Source organism: Engraulis encrasicolus, chromosome 11, assembly GCF_034702125.1.
Source record: "Engraulis encrasicolus isolate BLACKSEA-1 chromosome 11, IST_EnEncr_1.0, whole genome shotgun sequence".
Classification (NCBI taxonomy): domain Eukaryota; kingdom Metazoa; phylum Chordata; class Actinopteri; order Clupeiformes; family Engraulidae; genus Engraulis; species Engraulis encrasicolus.
In genome coordinates this window covers 25,530,947-25,546,422 of record NC_085867.1, presented here as the reverse complement: position 1 = coordinate 25,546,422, position 15,476 = coordinate 25,530,947, and the positions used below count along the sequence as shown (strand labels likewise).

At 42.3% G+C, this 15,476-nt stretch overlaps 1 protein-coding gene and 1 long non-coding RNA gene across 2 annotated transcripts; one reads left to right on the top strand and one right to left on the bottom strand.

Annotated features, from left to right (window-relative positions):
* Positions 1–923: 923 nt before the first annotated feature.
* On the bottom strand, positions 924–6,060 carry LOC134458882 (uncharacterized). The gene is made up of 3 exons (XR_010036681.1): positions 5,936–6,060; positions 1,132–1,195; positions 924–1,017 (listed from the first exon to the last, which is right to left on the bottom strand). It is a non-coding gene; the product is annotated as an uncharacterized LOC134458882 (long non-coding RNA).
* Positions 3,840–14,441, top strand: ptcd2 (pentatricopeptide repeat domain 2). Its single transcript, XM_063211272.1, has 11 exons — positions 3,840–3,908; positions 5,753–5,884; positions 6,336–6,428; positions 7,341–7,470; positions 7,799–7,916; positions 8,265–8,343; positions 8,533–8,624; positions 9,151–9,264; positions 10,712–10,786; positions 11,017–11,130; positions 12,473–14,441. Exons 2-11 carry the CDS (start codon positions 5,773–5,775, stop codon positions 12,692–12,694), a joined length of 1,149 nt encoding a protein of 382 aa, XP_063067342.1. The 5' UTR covers positions 3,840–3,908; positions 5,753–5,772; the 3' UTR covers positions 12,695–14,441.
* The last annotated feature ends 1,035 nt before the right edge of the window (positions 14,442–15,476 follow it).

The following is a 15,476-nucleotide window of genomic DNA, read 5'->3' as shown; positions in this document are numbered from 1 at the left end:
TAAATTGCAGGCCTTTTTATTAATACAACAGTATCAGCCCCTGAGGACATCCGGCCCACCGGGAAAAGTATTATGACTCATGATGTGAGAAATACAATTATGACTTGTTCCCTCAAAACTGAAAAAAAAAAAAAAATAGCGAGCTGCTTAAAAGTGTAGTTCTCTCTGCAAGATGGAACTGAAAACAAAAGAAATGCATCTATGACCTTGTGAAACTTGCAATAAAGTAATAATAATAATAATAAAAAAGTCTAGTGCAAGGTATATCATGTATTGTGGTAGTCTGCCTCAGTTTCATGAAACTGAATCATCCCTCTTCTCAAACAAGACAAAAGTAACTTGAGTATGGGGTTGGGGTAGATTTATTAAGTACTGGTAAGGGGAATATGAGATTTGTTTTAAACAAAGTAAAATGAGAAAAAAACAAAGACAAAAGTGTTATGGAGGATCCAATGAGCTGAATGTAAAGTGACTCATGGAGATAATTGTGGTAAAAAAAGTGCATGTCCATCCAGACCAGATGTTAGCCAAGCCAGATGCTTCTCCCAGCACTCATCACTCTTACTCTGCTGCACAACCTGTAACAAGTCAAGTCAACAAAATTCACATCTCTACCTCAGCTGTGGAACTATTCCACATGTTCACTGTTACAAGAGATGCACGTTTTTCATATATCCTATTCCACTAATTACTTTGTTCAGTCCTATTGGTGTGCAGACTTAATATCCTCATTGCTGGGCTGAACTTTTGCACCACGTCTCCTAAAGTTCTAACAATGTAAAAGAGACACTATTTATTAACAAATTCAAAAATACTACAACAAAACACACAAGAAACCTACTGTACATGTGCACAGACAAACATTTTCAAATTTCAATTCAAAGTCTTTCCACATGTCGGCAACATGCTGTCTCTCACCTTGAATGACAGCTTGAATGAATTTGCAGTTTGTTAAAAAGGACCAGCATCCCATCGTCTTCGTCTCCTTTGCATCGCCTGCCTGCTGCTGGCCAGGGCCTTTATAGGGGAAGTGATATTACTTGTGACGTACAAGATGTCGGCCATTTCTTTAGGGAATGTGTCATGTCATGCCTGTTTGACCTACTGGTGTGTTTGCATGGACCTACATACTTGTTTCTGCATCTCCAGAGCAGTTCTTCTTGAAGAGGTGAACAAGAAATGAAATCTATGGTTTCTGAAACAAAAGGATCATTATGTGATATCCAGCACCAGCAATATAATATGCAATAATACAACAATGGGATATTGACACCTAACAAATAAGCCATTCTAGTGGATTGATTTAGCAAAAAGGGTGAGAGGATGGTACAAAGCACCAACTAAATGACCCAAACAGCATGATTGATTATCTACTTTCAGCGTCAAAGTTGAGAACATCCTCCATCCTTTCTCTCAGCCCTCTTCTCAACTTGCTTGGTCTGCTCCCCAATAACTTCCTTCTTATCAGCGATGGCGTCATTGGCCTGTTCACTGCATGTCTTTCTCTTGTCATCCAGAGTCTCCATCACAGTTGAAGTGGAGATGCTATTGTCCTGCCCACTACAGGTCATCTGCCCAGCAAGAGCCTCCACCAGAGCAGTATTGTCCTGCTGCTCACATGTCTTCTTGATGCCCTCTGCGTCCACCACAGTGCTGATGATGAGTCAGAGATTCTTTAAGTATATAGAGATATGCCAATGTAATAGGTTGCTATGGGCACCTAACATGACCAGGTTCCGGTCTGCCTAAAGGGGCGTGTCATTAATACTCCCAGCATTGAATAAAACAGTCCTTAGGTCTGCCTAGGTCTGCCTAAAGGGGGATTTCCCCCTTCCCCCTTGCAATAATGGAACCCGGAAACAATGGGCCAATGGAACCTCTCTCTCTCTACTCTCTCTGATGGGGTCCTTCTTGTCCTCATGGTGGCAGGTCTTCAGTTCTGCATCAATGGCCTTAATCAGAGCTGAGGTGCTCTCATCATCCTGGTGAGCTGAGGTGGACTCATTGTCATTTTGGCTGGTTACAGGTGCTTCTTTCATGTCAGCCATGGTCTCTGCCAAGGCTGGGGTGGCATCTTTCATGTTGTAGGCCTAACAGTACAATTCTGCATCCAATAATATTTCTATGTGTGTTCTATTTTCCATGTTATATGTATTCATTTTTGTTCACAATATGGTGGTGTATTGTTCTGCTACGGTTGTAGGCTACTACGGAAGTTATTGGAGCTGTATTGATTAGGGTTCCATTTTGGAATGTTAAGAAGGGGGGACTTTAGAAGGGGGGACCTGCCGGAACCGGCAAGTCAGTTTTTACCTCAGGGAATGTTTTGGAATGTAAAGTTGTTGGTCAGCCGAATAAATATTATTAAACTCGCACAACTGTAACCCGTGTCTTCCCTCGCCTCGTCTTAACTGGAGTGCCTTATGATTGGTAACCAACTTTTAAGGGTTACTATGTCATGGTAACAGCTCTCTTCATCAATCAACATGGATACATTTCTCTTTGCTTCTGCCACAGCCTCTACAGCTGACATGTTGTCACTGATGTCTGGTTGGCTCCAGGCTCCATTCCCTTCAGCCTCAGCCTCTATCACAGCTGACTTGGCGGATACAGAGATAACCAAAGCGGTGTATTCCACACCAGAAACAACAACAACTTGAACAACAAGTCAAGTCAAGTCAAGTCAAGTCAAGTTTATTGTCAATTTCTTTACACTGGTCATACAAAGAATTTGAAATTGCGTTTCTTGCTCTCCCATGCAGACATAGACTAATCTAGGTAAGGACATAGACAGTATAGACATAGACAGTACTCATACATGGACATAGACAGTATGGACGTAGACATTGCTCATACAGACATTTAAAGTGCAAGACTGGACAACAGAAGACAACAAAGAACAACAACAAAAATAAAGAAGTACAGCAAAAAAAGAATAAATAAAAATGTGTCCATGAAGGCAGCAAGTGACGTTATGAAATCTGACATCACTTTTGTTGGTGGTCCAAGCACAAGTCTTACAAGTCTTATTTAGTAGGTCTTACTGAATAAATAGTCTGTTTTTCACTGCATTGATCTTCCTCCATGGTCAAAGGAATGGCATGTACAGCAGTCAAATAGCCTAAGTCTAGGCCTGCTTGCAGTTCAGACAGAATGCATGGGCAAAGGTTCAATGTCAAAAACGGTCCTTCAAATGTCAGGGGTCGGCAATCATTGAGGCCAAAAGGCCACATTTGGTTTAGAATATTGGTCCAAGGGCCAGATCTAGCAGGCAACTAGCCTGCCAATAGGCTACGTAGTAATGTAGGCTGGCATGCCTTTTTAGCCATTTTACTCCTGAAAATTGTACTGAAATGTAGGCCTAGGCCTTTGTAGGACCTATAGTAGGCTACAGTAGCCCGCTGAATAACCTACAAGACCCCTTGCTGAGTAGTCATTTTAAGTGTTGTGGGAGAGCATCACTTTGTTTTTAAAATCTATCTTGTAGCCTAAAGGCTCTGTGGGCCACATGTGGCATGACATGGCTTAGCGGGGCGGGCCTTATGTGCCCCCATTTGCCCACATCTGGGCAATGCACTGCAATTCAAGATTTTTTTTCAAAAACACCTTTTTTCAGCAAAATATGACAACCACCCACTATAGACTCTTCTATGACATTAATAGTTTATTTTTTGTTCGCAAATTAATGTCACTCTTTAATTATCGTTATTGCAATCATAGACATAGATTAACCTATGCCATGATTGCAATAGAGACCAGTCCATACGCCTCTCATGTGGATTTGATTCTTCATTTGTCACCCTCGGAACTAGGCTCAATACTACCTCCTGCTGTTTGCAGATGCGTTCTGCAGACTCGAGGTCACTGACTGCACATCTTCGTCAAGCCAAGGCATGCGGGCATCAGCGGTAAATATGTCAGACTTGTATTGATAATGCTGTTTTTACATAAAATGTGTTAATTTGCATGTTAATATTATGTATAGCGGCTACACCACTTGTTTGTGACACACGTCCAAAATATTAGCTTTGCCCGTGTTTTGAGCAGCTGTAGAATAGTCAGCTAAGATTAAACTGTCTGAGACAAGTTTCTGTTCATATGTGTATGTACAGCTCTGTAAATGACAGAGGTGCAAACCTAATCAGCGAACTTCCTCAGTCTGCATTGTCTGTGTTTACAAACGTCCAGTTACACTGGGCTTTGGATCCAGGCAGCTAATTCTAGCTGAGTTTGCTACCACCGGTCAGTCCAGGGAGCGAGTTTGCGAAATACAGGACGATATTGCGTCCGCCCGCGTTTCTCGACTCCAATTGGCCACAGCGGCTCCCTTGTGCCTCCCCTCTGATGGCTTTCATTTGACAGCAAGAGTATCAACTCGCGCTCAAGGCAGGCTTGCAGAACACTCATGTACAAATAATTTGGCCCATCTCTTGAAACAGATAGCCATTCTTAAGGCAAAAGAAAACTCTAAGTGTTTAAGGTAGCCTATAGGCTATGACACTAAAAGTAGGCTAACAAACAAAAAAGTATAGGCTACCCAGGTCCCAAACCATTTACGATGCAGTAGGCTAGGCCTACGCTTATACAAATGCCGTGTCCCATTTCATGTTATTTAATTAGCCTAACTGGTTTGGCATAGCTTATCTCTTGAAACAGATATTTAAGTAGCCTAACAAACAAAAGAAGGCATAACCAACGATGCAATGATCCAGTAGGCCTATTTAGGGTAACGCAAATGACGTTACTATTTCATTTTACATTAGGCTATACTAACTGCAGGGAAATCCCGTTTATACTACAAATGCCATATCATCATGTCATTTTATTATGACTTGGCTCATCTCTTGAAACAGATGACACAAAAAGCATAAACAAAAGCAGGTCTACCCAACGATGCAATGCAAGCTACATACAGACGCGCGCACACGGAATAAGTTGAATCGCTGATAGTCCATTGATTGAGCCTCTATGTCGTGATTTTTTTTTAATGCATTGTCATTGGAGCTGATGGCTACTGATGTGGGGAAACGAGAGGCGAGTTACGCCTCATTATGCCATGATGAAGTGTCCATCTGCCTATTTAATAAAAGGCAACTTCCAGAAAAAAAACATCGAGATCCCATTGCTAAGTAATATCTCCACATGTTTCATAAGACAGCTTCGCTACGATAACAACAGTGTTCGCTGGCTGTTTATTACAAAACTCTAACTGCGCCTTTGAGAGCCTACACATGCATGCCTCTATTATCTCAGCGAGCGCGCGGACAGGATTTAGTGACCGAGTGAAGGGTTTGCAAATAATTTTGCAAATAACGCTGCTGTTTACAATGTGTCATTCTCACACTGCACTAAGTTGCAAAACGTGATAAAAAAACATCTTGGGGTACGGCATTTAAACATCGTGCGCGCTGTTAAATGAAAGCCAATCAGAAGGAGACATAGGGGAGCCGCTGTGGCCAATTGGAGACGAGAAACGCGGGCGGACGCAATATCGTCCTATGTTTCGCAAACTCGCGTCCAGGGAGCCGACATGTTGGAAGATACCACTTTACCACACATTTTAGGGGGAGGATGTTATAATGATAGTGCGCTGCATGTTGTTCCTTGTGCACTGACCAAATTAACGTTTTTAAAAAATAATTCAAATGGCATTCACTACAATACTGACTTAACAATTCCATCAGAAAATTAGATATGTAGGTGTATTATAACATTGTTGTAAAAGAGTAACTACTCTGTTGACATTTTGTAGTATGCTCTGCGGACTTCAACATGGCGCTACGGGGACTGAGCAACATTGGGGCAAGATTACTCCGAGATACACCGAGGAGAGGAATACTTCATAAGCCTCCTCAAACGGGATGTTTGCAATGTCAAGTGGAAGGTAACGAGCCGTCCGAGTGTATTTATGCCACACTGTGGTATGTAAACTTACCTTCTGTTGCATCAGGCATGAGACCATGAAAGTCATGGACAGGGTCCAGTGTGCGCGGAGTGACAGCTGACATACCGCACTATCATAAACAGCAACGTCACGTCAGGTGTAGGATTTGGAACAGCCGAACTGGGTCCTGTGGTTACTGTCCTGTTCTGTACCTTGCATCGATGGTGACATTATTTAAAACCTGCTACTATAGCACATATACAGGAAGGGCACTTGAGGCGAAATGAGCGCAGCATGATTATGGTTAAGTTCCCGAGATAGGCCTAGTAGGCCTACATTTCATTGGCATGGACGGACCATGCATAGGCTACTACATGTAGGCCTACTAAGAGTTTTCCTCTGACTGGCACTCATAAATGTTGGCCGTTCATTGTGTCTGAAATGTTTCTAGCAAAAAGACATCTCTTGACTGACGACGTTGTGAAGCTGCAAGATTTCCAGCAGAAGAAGTTGATCGTGGCCCACCAGGTGTCTGGGGCGAAAGGTACGTAGTGCACACCTTGCCACTGTGTTTTCTTCCATACAGGTGTCATCTGAGTTCAAGTTTCTTGGAGAAAGTCCTACCTGTAGTACTGTAGACGATAGATAGAATTGATAAAGATTTATTAACACCCCATGGACTCCAGAGCTTGAACGCCAAAGGTGCAAAGGTGTCACTAGACAGAAAGGAAGCAAGGAATGATGAGCAAATGAAGGGAGAGAATGGATGCAAAGGAATAATAAAGAATCATGAATATCCAGGGCTTCCATTCTTTTCTTCTGTAACTGTACCGAATGCCAACTAGCAGAATTTGGCATAGTAGAACATTAGTAAACCTCCTTCCCGAAGCTCATACAGCACCGGTAGCTCTGAGCTATTGGTCTGCTGGACCTTTAGCTCAGCGGTATCTGTGTTGTGCCTCCCATGCCCGACTGATGGGTGGCCGGTTCAAGCCCCAAGTGGCGAACAAGTGCAGGATGACCCTTGTTAAATGCTCAGTTATTATTTATTAACTTACTTTATCACTTTACTGTTATGGTCCATCACTGTTACTTGTCCTGTCTTGCACTTTGATGTCAGTTTGTAAGTGTCAGTCCTGTGTATGTCTATGTATGTCCTTTCATTGTGTATATACAGAGAAACGTGATTTCAGTTTCTTTGTATGACCTGTGCATATGAAGAAACTGACAAGAAAAGCTGACTTGACCGGTTACATAAGATGTCCAACTGTTTGTTTCATATGACTGCTGTGGTTACACATGTGGCATACCCCCTTTGAACTGAACACTCGTGTGATGATTTCTGTTGTAGTGTGATGTGTTATCTCAGCTTACGTAGTTTGTCTGTCTGGCATCAATGTCCAGCTTGTGTTTTAAGGAAATTAAAGGTGATGAAGTCTATGTCTTTCTATTTCAGATGACTACTTTGAGAATGTGAACCAGAAGCTTCAGAAGAACGAGCTGATTCTGAAGGATGAACTGAAGCTGCTACTGCACCTCTGCCAGTCTGCACACGACATGGCCACAGCCAAGAGCGCCATCCACAGGTGAGGGGCAGAAGTGACAATAAATGTAGAACAAGTTAACTAGTTAAGGCACAGTGTTATAAAATTGCTGTTAGCAGAATGGCAATGACCAAGTTAAAGTACATTACTGAAGGCCCTGTGTTATGTCATAGTAGTGTAGTACTGTGGTAGTTAGCTTTTCAATGACTATTACAATATTCCACTGGTGGAACGGTGTGCATTATGGGTAAATTACGTGGAAATATTGAAAGCAATTCCTGTTCAACATGTCATGTTGAATATGATGAGAGTAAACAGAGAAGTGTGTGTGTGTGTGTGTGTGTGTGTGTGTGTGTGTGGCTATGTGTAGGTATCATGAGGAGAACAGAAACGTGGCGTTCGGGGAGTTTAAGTTTGGCCCCTTGTTCATGAGGCTGTGCTACGAGCTTGGCTTGGAGGATATGGCAGAAGTTACAGTTACAGACAAAGTAAGGCACACACACACACACACACACACACACACACACACACACACACACACACACACACACACACACACACACACACACACACACACACACACACACACACACACACACCATTTTTTTGTTGCCATTGTTACTTCATGTACCCATTCTGTCTTCTAGTATAAGTATTCTCCTCAGCCAGTAGAGGGTGTTGTTGGTTAACAGCTGATAAGCAGTATTGGAATTTTTATTAGCTGTTGATGACTATTCTTGATCTATTGGTTTATAAATATACCTTCCTGTGTGTTATTTGTCTAATCATGCTATGGAATGCATCTGTTCCACTTTCCCTCTTCTTATCTTTTTCAGACACTGAAAGGATTCTTCTCAGATTCCACGTCGTTTAACATCGCCATAGACATGCTCTTCATGAAGGAATGCTATGACGGTACGCGCTAGAATACACGCTGTTAACTCACTATATATACTGACTACGTTTACTATTACTACAAACGTCAGTTATGAACAGAGGTGGACATTGAACATATTGACTGAGTACCTAAGTACCTAACTATTGCTGCTCCAACGGTCATTAAAAGACTGTGTGACCTCTGGCCTCTGTCTGACCTCTGCATAGGTGCCCTGAAGGTCGTTGCAGAGATGAGGAACCAGGGGGTGCCCTTCAACAAGGACACCTACACCCTAGCATGCGCCACCTGCTACAAGCTGGTAAGATGCCTAGACCTTAAAGTTCCTATTGTAGGTTAAACACGACTATAAAGTCATAGTGTATATGAATGATTTAATTTTAAAATAAAAAAAGAATAAACAGCCATTCAACAATCCCAATAAAAACTTTTTTTAAGTAAAAGTGTTATGAACCAATGGCAAAGCCCAACATGAGCCCTATTTATACCTTATGTTTTGGTCAATTACATGTGTACATGTATTTCTGTTCATGCGTTCTCTCCGCCAAAACACCTTCATACTATATACCTACAGTATATTCTTTCTAATTGTGTTCGATCTGTTAGGTATGTAAATTAAGTCCCTCGAATCAAAAATATGTACGAAATCAGTGGTTTGATAGTGTTAATCACACGTATCCATAACTATTTCACATGTGGTGCTACTCAGTGTGCACAGTGTTTCATACCGTTATTTACGATTGCACCAGAAGAGTTATGACTATATTCGTGGGTCGAGCTCTGACCTTGAGTTCTTCTTGTCTCCCATTGGCCGGTGCTTTTAACAGAATACTCCTCAGACTTATAAGGTGTGCCTGAGCCTGCTGGAGCAGGGGCAGCTGAAGGGTCACATGATCCCAAGACACGCCTACTGCTTTGCTGCTACCCTTGCTGTCAAACAGGTGAGTGTTATTTACCTGTCCCACTCAGCAATGCGACTCAGTGTTTGCCATACATTGAGGAAACTATGGCGCACTGCCATAGTTTAACTTTGGCAGCCATAGTTACCGAAAATGTAAAAAAAAAAAAAATAAATAATAAAAAAAAAAAAAATATATATATATATATAATTATTTTTTTAAAACTTTTTTTGTTTTTTTAAACGATTTCCTTCGCATTTTCCTCCTCGAGTAAATGCATCCTATAGAGAAAACCATGAGTGCTTGAAAGACAGAGGGATCAAAAGCCTAGTCAAGTTGTTGTAGTTAACTTGGGTTTGGTAGCAATAAAAAACCTTCAGAGAAGGGACAGTTGGGATGAGTTTACAGACACTCCTTAGGCTTTGTTTTACAGTTGTATGATAATGAGTTAGGCGACAGGCCTTCACATCACAGGAGACATCGGGCTGCATATAGAGATGAATGTGTAATGATGAATGTGAATAGACATAAATGTGTAACATGTTGTTCAGTCCTTTTACAGGGAGGAATTTTGAAAAATTGGCCCTGTGACCAGCACCCTTCATGTAGAATGTGTACTCCTATGTGTGTGGGAGAAAAGGCATAGCCTACTGTCTTAGACCCTTTTTGTCTGTGCGTTAACAATTTCACAGTGCTCCTAAATTCTTGTCTGTACTCCCATTTTTTTATTTTTATTTTTTTTCATTGCATAGACCCCTGCATGAATGACGAATGAAAAGTGTGTGGCAAACAGAAATGATTCACTGTACTGCATTTTTTAAAATATAAATGACAATGTACTACTATACATGTCATGGGTAAAATCTTATGTAATTTCTCAAAACATAAATGGCTGAAATGTAGGCCTATAGTTTCTCCATGCGCCAATGTCATACTTTACTCATCGTTTTGCCATTTTGTATATGTGCCACATGAATTTCCACGCTCCACAACCGCCACCCCCCACCCCCCCATTGCCCGTGTGAAATGCGCCCCAACAAAAAAATCCTGGCTGCCCCCATAGTTTCCAAAATTTCTGTGGGAAACACTGCGACTCCTCTGTTTCAGCCATTTTAAGAGGTTTGAAATTGTACAATATTGTAATAATACGACTTATTTTTGCATGCAATAACATTTAATCTACCGGTAATTTAATCTTATCTAGTTTAGTAACACCTATACTCAATTAGGTACAGTTTAACAAAATGTGTTTTACAGTCTATTAACTTAGAGAATATCCTGTACTTTTCCCCCAGAATTTCTGTGCACAATGTACCTTCCGTGCATCATTTTTGTAAATCATTTGTGATCTTCCACTTGTGTCTGTTCATGACTTTTTCTCTGCCGTGTCTTTGCAGTCAGAAGAATCACAGGTTGTTATGTTGCTACAGTATGTATGTACTTGCTGTGTCATTACCGGTAAATATTCTTTTCTTTTTTTTTTTTGCAGGATGACTTGGAGAAGGCACAGAAATTTTACTCGCAGATATTGAATGCGGAAAGCAAACTGTGTCTAAACATAAACGTGAGTTGGTTTGTGTCTATACAGTATGTGTTTTTGTTTTCCAGTCTGTGTGGATGCACTTTTGCCAATGACTAGATGTCATACTGGAAACATAAAGTGTGTGTGTGTGTGTGTGTGTGTGTGTGTGTGTGTGTGTGTGTGTGTGTGTGTGTGTGTGTGTGTGTGTGTGTGTGTGTGTGTGTGTGTGTGTGTGTGTGTGTGTGTGTGTGTGTGTGTGTGTGTGTGTGAAGGTGTGGATCCTGGCCATGGTGGGGTCTATAAAAGATGCGGTGGCCGTCCTCAACAGATGCATCCTCCCGGACAGCCCTGCCTTCATCAAGAGACTGGAGTTCAGTGAAGAAGTGGTGAGATGACATGACACCCCTCAATAGAAAGGAAGATACCGCACACTCTTGTCCATCATGCTGATTTTTATTTACAGAAACATTGTTTCTGTAAAACAATGCAAGATCACTTTCAGAGAGAAATTCACGCGGCGCAATGCAAGATCACTTTCAGAGAGGAAGATACCGCACACTCTTGTCCATCGTGCTGAATTTTATTTACAGAAACGTTTTGGCCTTAAACCAAAACTTTTCTGTAAATAAAATTCAGCACGATGGACAAGAGTGTGCGGTATCTTCCTCTCTGAAAGTGATCTTGCACCCGCTACCTGCACCTCGAAACCTCTGGTGTGCGTTGGTTTCCTCTTCCAAATATAGACACCCCTCAATAGATACACCCATTATTATTAGACTTTATTGAAGAAGACATCCCTCAATAGATACACCCATTATTATTAGACTTTATTGAAGAAGACATCCCTCAATAGATACACCCATTATTATTAGACTTTATTGAAGAAGACATCCCTCAATAAATATACCCATTGTTATTCAACTTTATTGAAGAAGACATCCCTCAACAGATACACCCATTATTATTACAGTTTATTGAAGACATCCCTCAATAGATACTTATTGTTATTAGGACTGTAATGATATTGTATCAAACCGAGAAATCGTGATACACAGTCATGATACTGTATTGCGATGCAAGAAGGCAGTATCGTGATAGCTTTTTCAAAGTTCTGTTACCCTTCAGTGCAGAAAACGATCACATGAAATGATGTGACAGAGCTTTCAAGTTTCAAATCCTCCTCATTATTATTTTTAAACAGTTTTTTTGCTCTACCTATACATGATCATTTATACATGATCACCGGGTACTGACAAGTTAAGGGTAGCGTGAGCAATACAGCAGCATATTGAAATTGACTGGAGTGGTCCTTTAAGTCATGAGCTGCAATCTGTTGACTTAACACTAGATGGCAATAAAGTGTTTGTAATGCACCCCTCCTTTTATTCCACATAAGTAGAAGCATGAAGCTCAAAACACTAAACTTAATATTTAAAATTTTATTCCATTCATTTCTGTAGCGTAATGCAGAGTTGTACATTATCACTGCGATATTTAAGGGGTTTTACTGAGCAGCAAACCCCATTTACCAATGGTCCTCTCTGCACCCTTTTTCTATCAACTTCTGTCCTCTTTACCCTACCGATAATTGCCTAATTTCAATCTTGTTTGTATGTGTGTGTCTGTCTGTCTATCTATCTGTCTGTGTGTCTGTGGTCGTGTGTCTGTATGTGTGTGTGTGTCTATGGTTGTGATTGCATTTGGCCTGCTGTCCCACGGCTTGTCCAGTTGGGGGCGCTGGTGTCCCAGAGTGCGGAGGGTATGTGGTTGCGGCAGGTGGAGCGTGCGGTGTCCCGTCTGCAGCGGGCGGGCCAGGTGACGCCCCAGACGCTGGACAGCATGCTGTGCTACACGCCCAAGGGCAAGAGGAGGACGCCCGCCATCTTGGAGGACAGGAGGAGCAGCCGCAGGACTCTCAGGCCCTTACGCTCCACACTGCTCTCCGAGTAGCATGTGGACACACACACACACACACACAGCAGGCCACTTACGGTCCACACTGCTCTCTGGATAGCATGGACACGCACACGCACACACACACTCAGCAGGCCACTTACGGTCCACACTGCTCTCCGAGTAGCATGGAGACACACACACATACACACACACACACACACACACACAGCAGGCTCTTCCATTCCACACTGCTCTCCGAGTACCATGGACACACACACACACACACACATACACACACACACACACACCGACACAGTGGGCCCTTACAAACCACACTGCTCTCCATGTAACATGGACACACACACACACACACACACACACACACACACACACACACACACACACACACACACACACACACACACACACACACACAAACACACAGCAGACCATTAAGCTCCACACTGCTCTCGGAGTAGTATGATCATACACACACACACACACACACACAAAAGTAGCTCTCTCCGTGATCTCAAACTATTGTACCAGTCACTACATCACACACACACACAGACATAAACACACACACACAGCTGTGTGTGCATAGAAGAAGAGACTTATACTCAGGAAGAATGATCAGCTAGAGACTTGAGCGCTTCCTAGTTTTCCTACCTTACTTCATGCTGAAGCTGATGTGAAATATATCACAGCTGTAATCCCATCCTGACAGTGGAGGGAGTAATTTGGCCAGTGGTCAAAGTTGTGCCGTGCCACTTCCGCCACCCCAGAGTATCCTATCTCCAGATGGTTTCCACTGTGGTGCCTCCAACTCTCCTCCATCCAGTGATGGACAATGTGGATTCGGAAGCTACCTGTCCTGTAAAATCCAGTGCCACATATTCTAAATTAATGGGTTTTTTTTGTACCTGCAGCCCGTGTCTTGGAAGCATTGTCGCTAGCGACTTTAGCAAGTTACTTGGTTGCCAATGGGAAATTACACTGCAACCAGCTAATTTGCTAATGCAGTTAGCAACGACATTGTCAAGAAGCGTAGTCCTGGGAGGTCATTTGGAAAACGTGGTCATAATGGGCTGTAGCTTCTGAATCCAGGATGCACATCACTGCCTCTATGGAACTCATGCTGTGTGCTGCTAGTGTGTGAATGTTTTTGTACCAAATGCCCCCATAACCGTTCAAAAATAGTAATACCCTTCAGGCAAACTGAAGACAGTCACTCAGTCACTCAGTCCTAATGGAGTGCTTTTCCAGAGGTGTGCGAGTTCGCTGGCAGACGACAGTCATTAGCTGAATCTACCTCACCTGTCAATCAGACTGTCAATCAAGAGTGTTATGAGTTCTTTTCCTGCCTTGCAGCGTGCATCTCTCTCTCTCTCTCTCTCTCTCTCTCTCTATCTCTCTCTCTCTCTCTCTCTCTCGCTCTCGCTGTGGACAGGTAAAGATGGCCAATGATTTTGATTGTTTCAGCCTTTGGTATTCAGTCAGAATCAGGATGCCAGGATGAAATAGTAAGTCAAGAGTGTATGTTGTACGTATAGTGTGGGTGCCTGTGTTTAAACCAATACTCTGAGGAAGAAACGGCATCACTGATGGACACAAATCTCCCAACAGCAAACATGAACTTGTCATCTCTTTAATTAAAAAAAAAAATCTCTTTAATTTGTCTCGCCAAGGGGGCAGCACTTCTGAACGGTTGTGTAATTAAGAACTTATTACTATTCTTATGAATAGATGTATAAATGTAAAATTAAAAGACTTCTGAATGCTAAGGTAACCAAGTTCACACATGACTCATTTGTTTCCATTTGTAATGTTTCTGGAAGTGTGTTTGTGTAAGGGTTTTTTATTGCATAGTGAAGGAGCTGGTATCTTATCTTTAAAACCATTAACTGATGCACTGCTGAGAATCAGGTACAGTACATACAGTAACTAAAGCCAATGAGCCATTTGATTTTTTTCCCTCAAAAAGGACAATCTGATGTACTGAGGTAGTGTCTCAGTTCGCTTGTACATGAACCATACCCTACCCTAGAGGGTGAATGGGTGAGAAGAAGACCAACCTCTTCCTGGAAGTAGTCTGGTTAGTCTTTGTTCAAAGTGCGTCTGTTTATTTGTGTGATAACCTTTGAGCATGTTGGTGAATTGGTACCAGTTATTATCTGCTTACACCATATAGAATGAGCTTATTGCATTTTTGAATGGCTGAAATAGTCAAGATGGCATACGCCGTGTGTGCCACCATGTTTTCCTAACTATACCCGGGGCGGGGGTGCATCCCATTATCTAATCTCCCGTCCTGGACTTGTGCTTGTGGCCTTTTGCTTCACCTCTTAGGAGAAAACAACTAAGTTTCCCTGCTGTCAGCCTAGTAGGCACAACAACTTTTTGGGGGACTTTTTTTCCAGTTCCCATTCTTTCTTTTAAAATGATACTGTCCCATTTTTTGAAATAAGCTTATTGTACACCTCTCCTTAAATGACTGAGTAATTTCTCTTGTACTTTCAACCGTTCTGGTTGAAAGTATAGGAGAATGGTAAAACCCTATTATTTAACTCCAGGGGAGGTGTAAAATAAGCTTATTTCCAAAAATGGGACAATATCACTTTAAGTCTGGCCCAGGGGCCCATGAACTCATAATCCGTCCCTGAGTGGACTTCGCTTCACCCATTTCCTGCGGCTCAAGATCGAGCTGGTGAGCCAAGTGTTTCCTGAGGAGCCAGGCGGCGAGGGTGAGTGAGGGGGCGTCTGGCTGCTGCAGTTGTGGTGGCTGTAATGATCTTAAAAATAACCTCTGCTCCGTCTCAAAGGTGCCAAGGGG